Raw genomic sequence first — 17,114 nt, 5'->3', positions numbered from 1 at the left:
CTCGCAATACTCCACCTTTTGGATATCCAGCAAGGCAAACGTGAACTTGAAGCCTACATAGCCAAATTTACAGGGCTTGTTAACAAGGCTCAACTTGAAGAAGAATCACGTGAAGCAGGGATCTTCTTTGGAAAAGGATTGCAGAAGGAATATCACAATTGGATTCTGAATTTGGGACATGCCCCTTCCACAGTCATTGAGTGGATACAGTGCACAGGAGAAGCCAGAACAGTGATCACCACCAAGCATATCCTAGAAGGAAAGGAATCTCAGTATGAAAGGAAATTCATTCATTACCATGGAGGTTCCTGAGATCCTGATGCAATGGACATTGACAAATGTAAACAGAATGTTAGATGCTCTGGTTCAGAAATTAAATGCTTCAATTGTGGAGCCGAAGGTCACTACAAGCATGACTGTAAAATCAAGGTGAAAACCCAACTTTCCAATGTCTGCATCATCCTCCCAGAGGATGGAATGAAGACTGCCTACATTGGAGATCATGAAGCAAACATGGAGGAGTGAAAGTTGTTGGGTCCTCTGGTGGGAGATGGACTTTCCCCTCACTAGACCTTGACGAGGTCCAGAGGCTTGGTGTGGTGGCTGCCCCACTGCCTAAGAAGTGAGTTATATGGGTGAAATTCCCATCAGGTGTTCAAAGTGAAACTAGTCCACCCCCTCCATCCGAAGGATGGGTGTCAAGCTTCCCTGAGCCGACACTAAAAACAATCAGTGAAAACCTAGAGGTGTGCATGGCCGGGGGTACAACCCCGGGGCACTAGAGGGAGCTGTTTGGTCTAGGCCCTGTTGCAGGAGGTTTCCGTTGGCATAGATCTTCGGCTGGCCGCCTCGCTTAATCCTGACACCTTCGTATACAAATCGGAGGTAATCCCCAAAGAGGGTGGCAAAGGCGCACCAGGAAGCGTGGCGTACGGCTGTTGTGACCCCTCTGGATTGGCTCCCTGTGCGGTCAGCAGTCCCCTTGTCAGGGTCTGTGTTATTGACCGGGAGGTTTTTAGTCAGTCGGGCCCCTTCGACGCCTTGAGCGCAACGCTGTTTCCTAGCATGGGTAGCCTAACCTGACATCACTGGAGCTGACAACCAGTACTCACTTATGAGTTTTCCTCCTACCTAATAAAAAAAAAAAAAGTTGTTGGGTTTTTAAAGGGGACTGATGAATCTCCTGCATCAGTCAGTCCCATTGCTATTTTGTCTGCTAAATGTACTTCCATAGATGATGAGTCAAATATGCAAATTCGTTCCCCTCTTGGGTTGGTCATACTACCAGACTTTAAGGCAGGAATTTGGGCCTGTATCGACTCAGGCACTGAAGTTTCCCTCATCTTGGAATGAATGGTTCAAAAACTTGGAATCCTGACTTATTAAGTCAAGAGCAAGTTCAAGACCACTTCGTTTACTGGAAAAGATGTAGAGTGGGTCACCCACAAGGTTACCCTGGAAATGGAAATCAAGGAGCACATTATTCAGGTCAAATGTTACATCAGTCCTCTAGTCGGGAAGGAACATATCCTCCTCGGCATGCCCTTCCTCAAGGAGTATAAACCTCGGATGAGTTGGGAGATGGGAAAGATTATGTGCTGGGATGACAGGTATGTGTACCCCAAAGGATCTGACTATTTTGTCAAACAGGTGGTGTCTTCAGACATGGACAGTACAAAGGAATCTTCTGGACTGTCCCCAGAAGTGGTAAAACTGGAAGCTGGTGAAACCCCGGTTGTTATTAACAAAACTACTCTTTCTACAGAATTGGAAGCTGCTCTCGTGGCAGGCAAGGAAGAGGTCAAACTCCCTGAAATATACAAGGAGTTTGAGAAGGTATTCGCCAAGGATGATATCCCACTGCCAAAACACAGGGAAGGATTAGATCATGAGATTTGACTCCATGAAGACTTCAAACCCCAGAAAGCTGTGGTGTACCTGATGTCTCCTGACAAATTAAAAGTCCTGGACAAGTTTCTAGAGGAAGATCTCGTGTGTAAGAAGATTCGACCTTCAACCTTGCCTCAAGCAGTGCTGGTGTTCTTTGTGGCAAAGAAAGATGGGAAGAAGTGGCTAATTCAAGACTACTTCTACCTCAATTCATTCACCATCCCTGATGCCCACCCACTGCCTAATGCACAGGCTCTGTTTGATGAACTAGTTGAATCAAAGTATTATGCCAAGTTCAACATTCATTGGGGTTTTACCAACCTTAGGGTCAAGGAAGGCGATGAGTGGAAAGGGGCTTTTATAACCCCTAGAGGGCTGTTTGAACCAACGGTAATGTTCTTCTGTCAGTGCAACTCACCCCCTTCTTTCCAGAGGTACATGGACAAAACCTTCGAATCTCAAAGAGGAAAACAAGTTGGGTATATGGACGATGTAGCAATCCATGCCAAAACAAAGGAAGAACTTCAGATTCACATTTGCAAATTCTTGCAAATCTGCCAGAAAGAAGGTCTTCACCTCAAAATCAGTAAATGCATCTTTGAGGCCAAAGAAATTGAATTCCCCAGAATGATCATTGGGAAAGGCCATATGGAGACTTTGCCAATGAAGACCAATGCCATCAGTACCTGGGAAGCCCCTGACAATCTTACCAGGCTTCAAAGATTCCTTGGGTTCTGTAATTTCTACCACAAATTTATCCCTTCCTTTTCAAGTGTCGCTCATCCCCTGCATGACTTAACAAAAAAAGGGGTACCCTACCAGTGGACTTCAGAACGTGATGCCATGTTTGAAAAGCTGAAGTCTTTGTTATGCTTCTCTCCAGTCCTCACCATCCCTGACTTTTCGAAGCCTTTCACTCTCTTCACTGACACTTCAAAGCTTGGAACCAGTGTGGTACTTGTGCAAAAAGGGGCTGACAATGAGTGGCATCCCTGCTCGTACCTCTCACAGTCTCTGGTTGGAGTGGAACAGCACTACCAGGTTTATGACCTGGAAATGCTGGTTGTTATTTGCACATTGAAGGCCTTCTGCCCCTACCTCTTATCCCCCATCAAACCCACAGTGGTCTTCACGGACCACAAAAACCTCAAGTACTACTGCGAGCTGCAACAACTTACTCCTTGCCAAGCACACTGGGCCGCCACCATCCAGTCCTACCCTATCTGGTTCTCCTGGCAGGCTGGTCGCCTGCAGGTCCTGGCTGACTCTCTCTCTTGTAAAGGCACCCTGGAGGAGCCTGCCCTGGTGGCCACAGTCCTTCCCCCAGACCTCTGGCTCTCAGAGGGGGTGGGTCCCCAAATTTGCCTTGTTTCACTGTCATTTTTGGTCACAAAACTACAAAAACAGTTAAAAATAAACTGACTCTGCCACATAGGACATCTCCCCACTCAACTTTCACACCCCAAAAACAACTCCAAGCTGTATTCCCACCCATCTGAGGAAACACCAAAGAGGAGTAGGCTGCCTGATGCTTGCCCTTCTGAGGAAACAGTCAAAGGAGCCAGAGGAGTGTACACAATCTCTGCAGATCTGTATGAGCGTGTCAAGAACAATATGTCAAAGAACTCTACAGGTCTGGAACCTAGGGACAACATTACTATCGCAGAGGACAGGACGAAATGGTTTGGAACTACACATTTGTATATCCCCCCAGAAGACTGCCAACACTGCATGCATTCATACCATGATCATGAGTCCACTGGACATCTGGGTCAGAAGGCAATGTTTGTGAAGATGTGAAAAGAGGTTTGGTGGGAAGGTATGGGAAAGGATATACAGGCTTACATGGCAGGATGTCCAACATGTCAGATGACAAAGGTCATCATGCATCTGCCTACACCACCCATGGTGCCCCACGAAACCCTGAAGACTGCATTCCTGTTTCAACAAATCTCTATGGATCTCATCATGGATCTCCCAGTCTTGGGAGAACAAAAATATGACTCGATTCTCACAGTTGTCGATCAGGGTCTTACTAAGGCTGCCCTGTTTGTTCCATGTCATAAAACAATAGACTCTGTCAGGATCGCCTGACTGTTTCATCAGTTCATCTATTCCCGATTTGGAGTTCCAGAATCAGTGATCTCCAATTGAGGACTGCAGTTTGCATCATCGTTTACCAAGGAGCTCTACAAGTAGGGGTAAAAACTAAACTCTCGACCAGATACCACCCCCAGACTAATGGAGAAAGTGAACAGGTCAACCAGGAGGTGGAAGGGTACCTTCACTTGTACTGTGTGGAGGCCTGGAACTCATGGGCTGCCAAACTACCATCTGCCAAGTTTGCCCACAACTCTCACGTCCACTCAGTCCATCAAATGACCCCATTTTCACTCATCCTTGGATATGACCCCTCACCCTATCCAGAGGTCCAGCTTACTGCAGTTCCCTTGGTTGATGAAAGATTGAAAAGGTTGGCCTTGAACCACAATGTTGCCATCCTGGCCCACAAGAAGGCACAAGACCTGATGCATTCACACTCAAAAGGGTCTTACATTGCACCCAAGGTCGGAGATTGAGTGCTCTTGGATACTGGGCATCTTCATATCAAGAACCAGTGTGACAAGATTGCACCCCAACATCTCAGACCATTCAAGGTGACTCAGGTTGTGTCACTGGTGGCCTTCCAGTTGCAGTTACCACCGACTTGGAAGGTACATCCTGTGTTACATGGCACTCAGATCTTCCCCTTTACCGAAAATGACACTTATGGGGCTGTGCCCACAGCCTCCCTTCCCAAGTTAGTTGATGACAAGATCGAATGGGAGGTGGAATCAATCATAAATCACAAGGTCAATGGGTGCAGAGGTAAACAAAAGTATTTGGTTAAATGGAAAGGGTTTCCCCATTTGTCTAATACTTGGGAGCCCAAAGAGCATATAAAGGACCATGCTTTGGATGCCTTGGACCAGTACAAACTTGCCTGTCACCTTCGAAATTAATGGGCTCCCCTTGATCTGTTAACACTGAGAACAACTATGCCAACCTCCCTGCCACAGAACCCTTTTATGACCCCACAGACAATGGGGTCATCCCCCCCATCACTGTCTATGCACCAACCTCTCCCCTGACAACCCCTGCCAGCTTTTATGTCTCCAGGTTCTCCTCGCTGATCTCACAACCCTGCTTTTTATCGCCCCCTGTCCCCAGGGCTAGTGGACCATGTCCACTCCCAGGGCTCTCGATCAGATGCATCCCCACTCCCTCAGTCAGAGTCCCCCTCAGTGAGGACAGTAGCTGAAAGGGAAAGGGTAAGGTGTGATCTGACCATGACCCCAATAATCCAACAACCACTGCCTGTTCAACTGATGCTCCCAAATCTTCCAGCCTTCGCACTGCCAGTGCAACCTACTCCAATAGAGTGCAATGGGCAGCTCTCGACCTCCTCACAACCACCACTGTGAGTCAAAGTGAGGTTCAGTGGTGAAAACCAACCAAAACCAACACAAAAGACAATGAAAGCGAGTGGTGGTGTGCCTATGCGGTACCTAGATGGTAGAACCTGTTCTTTGGGAGGGTTTTTGCGAGCTACAACACTCAAAGATGAGTGCTGAGGGTTGGGGGTGCTCCTGACAAAGAGGGAGCAAGAATGTGATAGAAAGCGATAGGGTAGACTGCTGTCAGCCTACAGAAGGATGGATGGTGACTTAATTCAATGTCCTAAGCTGTACTGAGCTCAGGGAGGGCTTGGAGCAAAGTATATGGATGATAGATGATGATAAGTGAAGTAGATGATAGCTAGACCCTTAATAAAGTCTCAACTATCAAAGCTGATGAATGATTTACTGAGAGATGATAAATTGCAAGCAAGAGGGGCTCTCTGATGTCTTCTTCTTTTTTTTTTTTTGCTACCTAAGTACAGTGACTTATATACAGTACAGGGGCGTTGCCTATGGAAAACAAGGTGCAAACACTTGGTAAGTGATTGGTAACTGATGAGTAAGGAATGTAAGCGATGGGTAATCATCTTGGAAAGCATTGGTAAGCATTGGTAAGGATAAGTAAGCCAAAAAGCAAAGAATCAGTAAGCAAAGTCAAAAGATTGGTAAGTATTGGCAATAGGTGAGTCAAAGACAGTCAGAATGTCACAGTATGAGTCAAGCAATGTCAGGAACTGGGAAAGTGCACTGGAATCACATTAGGGGGAGGCCGTGCATGTCACATCTCAAAGAGATCACTTCTAGGCCAAAGTGGGATGACAGAGAGGCAGCACTGATCTGATGCCAATATAGTACATCCAAAAGCAGACAGGGTGAGTCAGATGTCAACAGGGGTCAAGCTTTGGGGGTCTGTGGGGTGACAGGAGCATAGGGGATTGCAACTTCCCCCCCCCCCAAACCATCCTCTCAGTGAAGCAAATAAAAACTTCATGAATGAGGCTCTGTTGGAAGAGAGGATGAAGGGGGAGCATCTTCTGCTAGATTATACTGTAGCTGTCACAATTTTGGAAGAATGATGGATGAGACTGGTATGAAGACATTGCAGGGGGCAGGGAGGAAGGATCCATATGCTTCTTGGACTGGAGAGACTGAAATGACCACATAAGACCTTTCCAAGCAAACAACAGACCTGAGGCAACCAAAGAACATCCTCCTGGAGGTCATACTGACAAAAAGAACATGCTGTCCAAGCTGGATGGGCTGATAGGGGGCAGATGAGGGTGGGATGTACCAGGACACTTCAGGATGGAAGCTGGTAGGAACTCCTGGTAGATATATGTAGCCATGGTCCCTAGCAAAGGGGACAAGCAAAATGACTGATGTGGAGGCAGCCATATCAGAAGAATTAGCAAAATGAGCATCTTTTGGAGGGAGTGCTGTAGAAACATGTGGAGTGCACAAATCCTTTCCAATCCTGGAAGGTAGGATCACGTGGCTGAGCACTACAAGCGAGTGTGGGAATGGTTTCAGTGTCTGCAGAATTGGTGGAGATACGTCGAAAACCGGAATGCCATACACGGGCACTTAACTTGCCTCCTCCTTTTTCTTTGGCATTGACAACCTGTTCTTGTGCGAGGGATGACTGCCAACATTGCTGGCTGTCCTTCTTCGCATGAGGGCTATGGTCTTCACCTCCATTCATCAGCTACATCCATGTCCACCTCACCAAACACCTTTGGTGTGTGACAGCATGAGTGGCTTTACATGTAGGGAGGCATGGGCACAAACTCTAGGGAGGCGATCTATTAAAGCCTAGTGGCTGCCTGTAGAGCAGTGGATTTGGTTGAGGGTGGAGGGATGCTTCTCAATCTTGTTATTTGTCGAGTAGCAAGACAAAGGCAAGTCAGTCTTTCCACATAGGGAGAGCAATGAGCCTAGTGCAGGTAATGAAGTTGGTTTGTTGAAATTCAGTAAACAGGGACAAGTAGACTTTTGTGAAGAGGTCAACAAGTCCTGAAAGCTGCACTGAGTTTTTTGATTTTGTTATGCCTGAGCATGGTGACTTCTTCAAATGGAATAGGCACGAAGCGTGCAAGGGGGAGTCTACAGGCCAAACATGTCATAACCCCTATGGCTCAGTTATCTCTGAAGTCCAACAGAGATTCTGTCTACTGGCAATCCATTTAGGTTGTTGCATGGAGAGAGAATAAGGATGAAAGAGAAGGAAGTTAGCTGAGTTGCAAGCTATTGAAAAACTGGGGATACACGATGGAGTACATAGGTCTATATACCCCTAAGTACGAGTACCATACCAGTTGCAAGCAATGTGTATCCACAGTAGTCAACAAAGCCATCAGTCAAATAAATAGGAGTCATTCAGTGTCAGAGATGGGGGTAGGCAGGGAGATGAAGGCTATACCAGCTGTGCAATCAAAGTGCAGCAAGGAGCCAGACACCAGAGCTATAGTACAACATATGAGCAATGTAAATGAGTCATCAGAACAAGAAAGAAACAAGTCATCCATCAGAGAGGGTGGTGGGACACCAGATCAAAGGAGAGGCACAGTCTCCACAGGTATTGGAAATACCTTGACAGCAGGAGATCCAAACAATCCTTCAAGCATATGAGCCCCTAGGACAGCAACAATTATTAGAGACACAATGAGGCACATGACACACGTGACCGCAAGGAGGTGAAAAAGGAAAGACCCCTGATGGAAGTGTAACATCAGCAACATCATGTGCCTTCCCCTGAGCAAGAAGTCAGGCTGCACAATGAGTGTCATTCAAAGTGAATAGACATGGGTGACCTGATTTAGGCTTGATAGCACAGTAATCTTCAGATTTAGCATAAGAATTAAAGATGCATTTGACAGTAGTACAATGAATTTGGAACTTTTTGGCAATGTGCTCATCTGAGAGACCAGCTGCCTTGTCTTGACAAATCTGAGCCTTCTTTGTTGGGCTGGTGTACTTTGCCATGGCCAAGAGATGGTAAAGAGGGTACCAGTAGCTTCTGGAGTGGTGCAGTGGGCAGTGAACTTGGCAATGAAAATTTGAGGCAGGTTTTCATAATGCCACCCCCTATCCAAAAAAGAATTGCACAGTACTTTTTTTAGTGTTCACACCACAGCACACTACAATACAATGAAAGGACAATCATCACACCTCAGTCTTGTCAAATAGACCTTTGTCCACATGTTATGATAGTTGTACAAACATAAAGTGATGTATTACTGTTGCTATCAATGAAATGCTGGAAATGTAGTGGCTGTGCATTACTTAATTGAGACACTGTAGTTCAGACATCCTCACAGTAATTTCTTGTGAACAGAATACAATGGTTATTCCACCAGGAATAATGAAAGGCCAGTAAGACCTTTGAGTATTTCCTTTGAGTGCAAAGCAACTCAAAGATGGGCGAAGTCCGGTGCGACCAGAGCTTCAGCGCAGTGCTCAGCGGCCGATATCATTACGAGCAAAGGCAATCGCGGTAGGGTGCGTAGTACCAACGTGGTCAAGTGGCGAGTCAGATGCAGAAACATGCCAGAGTACATTGTGCATTGTGGTTTGTTGGGGCGCGAAGGAATTCGATGATAATCAATTGCCGCGGAACATCCTGTGTGCGTAAAGATGGCACACATGTCCACGCGGGTTTCGATGGTACCCCAGTACCCTCGAGGCTGGCGTTGAATTTCCCTCCGGATATGTTGGATGTTCCCATCTTATCCTTAACTAACATACCCTGGGTTTCCGGCTTTGCTTTCTGTCGGAAATCGTCTCTAGTGATCAGATCAAAGTGGGGGGAGTACACGCTCTCTTCCGTTAGTTTTGGAGTCCGCAAGGTCTGTCGATTCCCACCGTTCAAACTAGCGGTCGTGTTGTCGGTAAAAGTCATACTTGTTCACTTTTATCTCTCATTTAGCAACCGCAAATCTTGTGTATGTCTGATCCCTGAGGACTCGCCAGGGCACTCTTGAGCGATGAGGCAAAGACCATGAACTTACTGAGGAGGACGGGGCCTTCTGGTAAGGTTCCTCATACTCCGAAATTATCATATATATCAACGGATGCTACATATTGATCAATCTCTTAATCAAGTTCCCTTTGAGAGTGAGGGAGCTATTATGCTACAAAATATCTGGAAACGTACGTCCAATACATGTACGAAATATTTTCGTTATGTAACCAGAACGTCTCTGGTCTTCGAATCGATCAATTCGAACCGAAGGAAGAGGCCGAGTACAAGCAGGATTAAAAAGGCTCAGAGACTTGTCGTCGGTTTGTCACTCGGCGTATAAATCAACACGGAACTCGCTTTTGTTCAGTCCTTCACGTAACGGTAGCCTGCTCATCTCGGCATGGTTAAGGAGCCACTCTGGGTCGACATGGAATGTGGTGGCCAACGAACGAATATTGAGCATGGCGTGACACACGGCCACAGCAACTGCTGCTGTAGGGAAGCTGAAAGGGGAAAAAAATCAGCGGCACTCAGTATGGCAATATGCAGTAACCGTCTGACGCGATAGGAGGCCCACCTAGTTAGAGCCAAAATGAAAATCTAGCCGCCGAGCAAATTGAACACGTGTGGGTCATTCAAAAGCGCGAATAGTGAAAAACGTTGGTACGCACCGACAGCTGAGAAGGACCAGTGAACGAAAGGCATATGATCGAGAACACGAGTGATCCTGTTAGGTCCTTGAGTTCTAATTTCGTAGGAAGCCGAATGTTATACCGCACCCATCGCGAACGCATACATCAACATACCCCTATAGTATCCAAAACATGGTCAGTCAAAGGCGTGCATGGAAGAAGGCAGGGGAATGACTCTTTGAAGAATCTGCGCAACGGTGCTTCCACGTGAAGCGACTTCCTGCCTTGTGCGAAGCGATAGACTTTCAATGCAAACAAGAGAGTATGGTCGATCAACGCAGGAACGAAAAGCCACACGATTTTTCCAGGAATGTGTGTCTGGATTGAAATACCGGAGGTAAAGAGTTTTTCCATGCTCCCCACTAACGTGGAGACCATAGTGAATGAAGCTGTTGCGCTGCCGATGAGGGCGGTCACCGCAATGGTGCGGACGTATACGTTGCGAGAAAAAAGATACCAGACGCGAAGGGTGACGGCGGCTTTGTTCATGATGATGGAAACCAAGTGTTGGGAACCAGGAAAATTGTTGGACCTGGGAGACAACTCACCTTGGCAAAGTGACATGATCACTGCTGACAGTGAAAAGGTGGCAAAGAACAGAGACCTTCGAAAGAAAGGTCATTCCTGGTTCCAAAATCCACGGTATTCTATGGGAGACTGACGGCTAACGACTTGCTCAGGCTGGGTGACAATAGTAGCTAACACCACTCACATATTGTGTTGTACTACAGTTCACTGGAAACGAGAAAGAAGTGGCAATGAGTCTTCGCTCATCGATGAACGAGATAATAGGCTAACCTATCAACAGTAGTCTGCGATCAACGTGCTCAGCGACTCCAGGCCTACTAGAAGTGCAGTACTTACACTACGAGCGAGAGAGACAGGTACCGAATCTGTCCCATCGTCCGTCTCTTAGCCTCCCACGCACACAGGTATTGGAAGATCATGGGATCTCACCGAAAGATACAGCACTTTTGACAGGCTCCATGATCCACACCAGAAAAGGTCGAACTGGTGACATCCTGTTAGCCCAGTGTGCAGGACGACTGGTTGGATGGAATAAATGAATCACCTCTTTTCCAAGGGTGATAGCATGATCGTACACCATCACTGTGATCATGGCGAACTGGAACTCGTGATAGCGCTGAAAAGCCAGTGACTGAGGCTCTAACGACATGGCCGACCTGGTGCAAGGGCGAACAATGAGATACCCGACGGTCCACGCACAGGAGAGAACAGGAAGTACACCATTGGTCCAAGTGGGATATATACATCGAGGCAGAAGGGAATATCCCCGTCGGCGGATCGCCATCAACAAGAACACGGCCTCCCTTGGCGTGATTGATGGGTTGTCGTGGCGAGCTGACATGTCTCAGTGGAACTAGCGCCCATACCCACTAAGGTATGTATAGGATAAACTGGTACGTTACGTGGCAGACCTGCAGGGAAATGAAGGACCACAGGTGCAAGGTGTCAAAGGTACCGTACCGTACTGTAACTCCTGGGAGCTGCTGTGCTATGGACTCAAGTACCACCCACAAGAAGGGGAAACATTCACCGTTGCACAGCGGTGGGAGAACATATTGATGCGCCGTGGTGCTGTGCGAGAACAAGCACGTTCCTATAGTATTCGATGTCATCTTAGGGTACTCACTATTATGGAAGTGCGATTTGGCAATGAGCACAGGCGTGGGATTTGCTGACTCAGAACCAAAGAGGTTTATATGCGAGCCGTTGGTGGAGCTTTTTTCTTCAGAACAATCACGAGGACACAAAAGTTCGGGCTTGGTTAAGCTCTTCCGCCTCCTCGTCCGCGTTCCCGTCCTCAAGAAAAATGTCGGATGCTCTGGTGTCCTGGTCCTCCGTTCTGATTGGAACATCTCGCTTGACTAGCTTCGTCGTTGTTAGGCAGGTGCCGCCTTAGGGCTGGCACCCATGATCTGCGATGGCTCACTAGGAGAGGTAGTTTGAGGGGGCTCTACACGTTCTTTGTAGTAGTGTGTAGTAATGAATGTGATTCGAGTGTTTGCAGAATGCACGGTGACAGTTCTGGGCAGTATGTGTCTGAAGTCTCTTTGCTCGATGTGGTCGATCAGGCTGCCCAGATTTCAACCTGACGACCATTGGGTGGTGGGCGTGCAATACGTGTATTAATACCCTGGGTCCCGGGCTTACCACGTGCCGGGACCGGGACCTGTGCCAGAGGTCGCGTTAAAGAGTAATCAGCTGCATTCTTCAGACCAGGAAGGCGAATGTCTGCGACGACAGCGACGACGACGACGGCGACGGAAACGATACGGATGCTGTCAGAATCAGATGGCGTCTTGCCACTGAAGGCAGACTCCTCCGACGGGTCTCTTTCGTCTACAGATGTGAACCTCCAGTCGCTATACAACCCTGCTGCGAGGGCTTTTCTTCATCACGATCATGTTGTTGCTGAGAACCTTATTGCATCTGCTTTCACAATATTGCGGCCACCCATCGTCCCTGCTCCCGACAGCTTGGACTCTCATCGCCGCAAGTGGGACATTCTCCGCATTACTTTGGAGACTACAGCCTACACCACCCCTTCAGACCGCGATGCTCTACCACCTGCTCTTCGTGAGACCCTGATGTTGTCGCCACAGTTATTTGTTAACACCGCCCATGCACGTTCGCTCTCACTCTTCACGCCGTCTTCGTTACCTCGTAGGCCTTCCTCTGCGTTCCTACCCCATCAAGTCCTTATCACCCTCGCTGCGTCCAGTCTCAAAGTCAACTGTCCAGCAGTTGGCAGGGAGATAGTGGAGGATTGGCTTGGCAATCGCGGCCAGTATGACTACATCCCTTCAACGCGGGAGGCCTACGAGAAAGTCCTCGAGCTGTATTGCCTCTATATCTTACCCGCTCTCCAGGAATGGGAATACTCAAAGGAATTTCTTCAATTTGAGATTGAACTACCGCACGAGAAACGCATCGTGAGTTGTACATATTCTGGTAGTCGAATATCACTGAATCACATGTTTCAGGAGTTTCAGAAGAATATTGAAAACCTTCAGGAGCGTGCCGGAAAAGGTCTGCCCGCATTAACGCCAGCGTGTTCTACTTCCTCTCTACGTCCGTCTTCCCCTACACCTTCGTCATCCTCCTCGAGCTCTTCAATGTCCACACTTTCTACTCGTACCGTAACTCCAATGTCAAGGCTGTCCTCTGCCCAATCTAAGCCCAGAACGCCCTCAACAACATCAGTGGCGTCCGCAGCGTCTGATGCTACAGTCAAGAGGCGTCCATTCGAGCAACACCAAAGGGGTCACACGCCTCCTGTCAGGGCAAGTCCAAGTGCAAGTCTCGTGCGAAAAGCACGAACGAGCACTTCCGTGGTGGAAACATCCGAGCCACCAAATCTTCTAGCATTGATACGAGCATATCTATACAGATGCTTCACAGTGAACCGGTTTACAGCGCTTTCGGTACTATTTTTGCTGCTGCCGGTGCTGTCGTACTTGATCCGCCTACGGCGTACTCGAGGGAGTAATTTACCAGCCTCAACGACGGATCAGGTAAAACGACGGCTGCTCGACAGCCGAAATGACTCCTTCGTACGAAGGATGTGGGACGAAATAGTTAAGGCTGTTATCGACACAGTCCGAATGGGAGGAAGCGGACTGGTCTAGGAGAGGCGAGAATACCAGCAAGTGGGCGTTGTCCCGTTTTATTTTTATTTTGACTATCGTCATAGCCCTGTACTGCACAGCCAGCCAGTTACCAAGCTCTTTGTCTGTTCATATCTTCTGTCCTGGTTTCACTCTCGCCCTTCGTTATCAACCTCTTCGCTGCTGCTGTGGCTTTTTGCTTAACAGATGCACAAAATTAGGACACCAAGAGGAACCGAGCTGTGGAGATCATATCTTCTGATCCTTCTGTAAGAGAATCGGACGGCGTGACAATGTACGATCCTCGTATCGTCAGATTTCTTGCGTAGAACAATATGGTAGGGGATTCTAGCAGCTTCCGGGGCATCCAAGTCCTCCCTGACCGTTCGTGAGAGCAACCGACACGGCATCAGGGGCTGACCGCCGAAAATCGATGTGGGCCAATTCAAGTCGAGGACAATAACGCGAGGTTCACGGTAGTCCAGAGATGATGCGTTGAAACCCAGATATGGTGATGAGCACCCCACAAATCGTCAACGCAGCAGGATCTTTTCTGTCGCCTGACATGTGCACTACACAGAAGGGCTGGGTCAGGTTGAGGTGGATCTCAACGTCGGGACAAACAAACCTGGCATGAGTTGGTTATCCATAGTTGAGTTCAGATCTTTTTCCTCGAGCCTTTGACGATTCACAACGGGGGAATCAAATGGCGGATGCTCTTCAACATTCCATACTTTTTTTGGGAGATTCCTCAGAGAAAGATCGTAGACCTGTGCACCACCACTCCTCTCAAAAATTCTAAGCTGATTTGAGTCACATATGAACGCACACTTGTCATTCGCTCCCTCGTAATGGATATGGTCAAGAGTCTGACGGTGGTGCCGGCTTTGAATGCTACTGATGGTTTCAACCAAGCGACCCTATGAGGCGCTTTCCACACCTGAAGCCAGTGAGGTCAGATGCGAGAGGCGGAAAGCTCGAGTGTTTTCTGGCATGCGAAAAAGTGCCCAGGGCGTTGAAGCATGCCAGCAGGGGATTTCGTCAGTCCACGCCGAAAGCATATCTGAGTCTGGTGGAGATAGAGTGCAGAGATCTTCGTTGGGTACGTCGAGCACACGGCGCCAGATTTCCTTGCAATTGTCGTGTCGGTTGAATACGATGTACCCGTGAACATATTCGCAGTCGGCGTATTCAACAACGTGAGATTGCCAAACGTTGTCAGAACGAGGGGCTTCACTTTATGAAATATATAAGAAAGTGTTTGCTGAAGGGAAGAAGGCCCAAAAAGCGGGGTGTTTCCCTCCAAGTCAGTAACCAAGAAACTTCCCCTCTAACCGGTGGTGATCACTAATCCAAGATCCTCATCGACTTTGATACGATGTGCGCTAGTCCCGGATGCTGGAAGGTCTTCGATACATGGTGGAACTTTTCCTCTCCAACCCCATTCTATCCGGAGTTCACGACGGCCTGAAGAAATTATAAGCACTTGGCTGGGAAAACATACGGGTAACCAACAAAATGATTTCCAGTCGGTTCCCGAGCATGGAGGTTGCAGTGCTAAATCGCCGACATGTCGTTACCAGAGTCAAGACCATTATATGTAATAACCCTTAAAAGGAAATATCAGGCGCCTCGAAAATCTGCGAAATATAGTCACGTGATTCGTTGCAGGCGTGCAGTAGAACTGTCATCGAACGCAAAAGCCCCATCTCGAACTCCAAAACCTCACAAGATGGCCGTCCCAACGTATGTACTGTAGCTCTAATTATGATATTCTACTTGGTACTGATACACAGGCTTGAAAACAGCGCGCAGAAAACATCGTGGGCCGACGATGTCGACGAACTCGGTATGTATTATCTGCCCTGTGTACTCGAATATCTCGTGGGGGAGAAGTTCGTTCTTGAGTTTTTCTCGGTTGATTGACTCGCGCTGTGCTCTTTTTTGCGATATCGTCCGCGCGGATTCGATGATGACGGATACCTTCGTCAACAGATCAACCCAATATAATCGAAGATTACGTGGACGAGAATGGGATCCGTATCACCGTCGAATGTACTATTAACGACGAGGGAAAGAAAGTCAAGGTCAGCTTTGTTCTTGTGCTTTTCTTGCTTTCTTTCCCTATCATTTTGTTGTTCAACTACCTATGTTAATCCGATTCCCGTCGACTCCGATAATGGATAGATAACCCGAAAAATCAAACGTACACTCCAAAAGTCCGTCGTCGAGCACGCTGTTGCCGAACGCAAAAAGTGGGCCAAATTCGGCAAGGAAAGAGGGAACAAAGAAGGCCCGGATCACGCTACGACGACAGTCGGCGAGAACGTTACGCTCAAGATAAGTGCCGGCAACAAAGTACGTAGACTTCTTGTGCTACTTTTTATCACATTGGACATTGTTTACTATTCATGACGCAGTCCTCGGAACCGGAACCATCCGCAGAACAGACGATCAAGGCTGAACTTGCGAAAGCAGGAGGCGGAAAAGTCTCTTGTAGACTTTGTAAAGGAGACCACTTCACTGCAAAATGTCCTTACAAGGACCATCTTGCAGGGCTGGAAACATCAGGTACGTCGAAACTTTATCATGTTTTCTGAATTGATCAGGGGTTAACAAATCATTGAAAGACACTCCTGACGAAGGTACATTTGCGAGTGCTGCAGCGGAACCCGCGCCGGCACCTGCGACAGGCAAGTACGTCCCCCCCTCGATGCGCACACGTGGGCCAGGCGAATCGATGCCGCGGGGTTCGGGTGCCGGTGGGCCAGGCACGCGCGATGAGTTCCCCACGCTACGTGTGACCAACATCTCCGAAGAAACCCAAGAGAACGATCTACGCGAGCTCTTTGGAGCATTCGGTCGCGTCATCCGTGTGTATGTCGGGAGGGATAGAGAGACAGGTGTTGGTAAAGGTTTTGCTTTCGTGAGCTTTGAGGATCGGGTGAGTGCGCAGAAAGCGATGGAGAAGTTGAATGGGAAGGGGTATGACAATTTGATTTTGAGCGTGCAGTGGTCGCGTGAGTGTGGTTTCTTTCTCGGCTGAATTTCATGGTTCTCTGTCGATTTATGGTCGAGTGCTGATGGTAATTTTTTGTTGCAGAACCGAGACCTGACGGTCGATGATTGCTGTCTTGGAGATCCATTTCAGTATCTGTACCCATATGTATCGAACCCACTAATACCAGATCAGCGATATGCCAAACCATGACATTCCGTAGGCACATGGAATCTAGTCTATCAATCCGATCCAAGTTCTGTTTTCGGTCCGTCGGCAGTACCTAGAGACCTTTATGGCGCATGTAACCGGTAGACCGGCTGTACTTACACAGTGTTCACGCTAGACAATCAAGCTCGAAAGCTTCGAAGGGTTACCGAGGGAATGGAGCCCGGACTCGTCAATTGGTGCCTCGGGTACGATTTCTGTTAGCTTGAAGTAAAGGGTAGACAAGACATCTCGACATTTGCATGTAGGCCAAATATAGTCAAACGCAAACTT

The 17,114-nt window shown here is 48.0% G+C and overlaps 4 protein-coding genes across 4 annotated transcripts; 2 read left to right on the top strand and 2 right to left on the bottom strand.

Moving 5' to 3' along the window:
• Positions 1-9,210: 9,210 nt before the first annotated feature.
• F5J12DRAFT_454724 (uncharacterized protein) lies at positions 9,211-10,671 on the bottom strand. The gene is made up of 6 exons (XM_051739512.1): positions 10,532-10,671; positions 10,159-10,462; positions 10,071-10,099; positions 9,963-10,018; positions 9,869-9,891; positions 9,211-9,794 (listed from the first exon to the last, which is right to left on the bottom strand). The coding sequence occupies exons 1-6, from the start codon at positions 10,545-10,547 to the stop codon at positions 9,617-9,619; spliced, it is 606 nt and encodes a 201-aa protein (XP_051603237.1). The 5' UTR covers positions 10,548-10,671; the 3' UTR covers positions 9,211-9,616.
• Positions 10,672-12,111: 1,440 nt separating this feature from the next.
• On the top strand, positions 12,112-13,848 carry F5J12DRAFT_454734 (uncharacterized protein). Its single transcript, XM_051739513.1, has 2 exons — positions 12,112-12,940; positions 12,992-13,848. Exons 1-2 carry the CDS (start codon positions 12,236-12,238, stop codon positions 13,634-13,636), a joined length of 1,350 nt encoding a protein of 449 aa, XP_051603236.1. The 5' UTR covers positions 12,112-12,235; the 3' UTR covers positions 13,637-13,848.
• A 687-nt stretch (positions 13,849-14,535) lies between these two features.
• Positions 14,536-14,817, bottom strand: F5J12DRAFT_716055 (uncharacterized protein; the record flags this gene model as incomplete). The annotated part of the gene is made up of 1 exon (XM_051740988.1): positions 14,536-14,817. A coding segment is annotated over one exon (282 nt), but the record flags the coding sequence as incomplete, so codon positions are not given.
• A 475-nt stretch (positions 14,818-15,292) lies between these two features.
• F5J12DRAFT_811293 (eukaryotic translation initiation factor 3 subunit G-domain-containing protein) lies at positions 15,293-17,057 on the top strand. Its single transcript, XM_051744835.1, has 7 exons — positions 15,293-15,361; positions 15,424-15,464; positions 15,611-15,702; positions 15,803-15,973; positions 16,036-16,186; positions 16,246-16,635; positions 16,719-17,057. Exons 1-7 carry the CDS (start codon positions 15,348-15,350, stop codon positions 16,739-16,741), a joined length of 882 nt encoding a protein of 293 aa, XP_051603234.1. The 5' UTR covers positions 15,293-15,347; the 3' UTR covers positions 16,742-17,057.
• Positions 17,058-17,114: the final 57 nt, after the last annotated feature.

This window comes from Pisolithus orientalis, assembly GCF_024613125.1.
Source record: "Pisolithus orientalis strain OTSU chromosome Unknown F5J12scaffold_5, whole genome shotgun sequence".
NCBI classification, from domain to species: Eukaryota; Fungi; Basidiomycota; class Agaricomycetes; order Boletales; family Pisolithaceae; genus Pisolithus; species Pisolithus orientalis.
The sequence above is the reverse complement of the archived record's forward strand: the minus strand, read 5'-3'. Positions and strand labels throughout refer to the sequence as shown.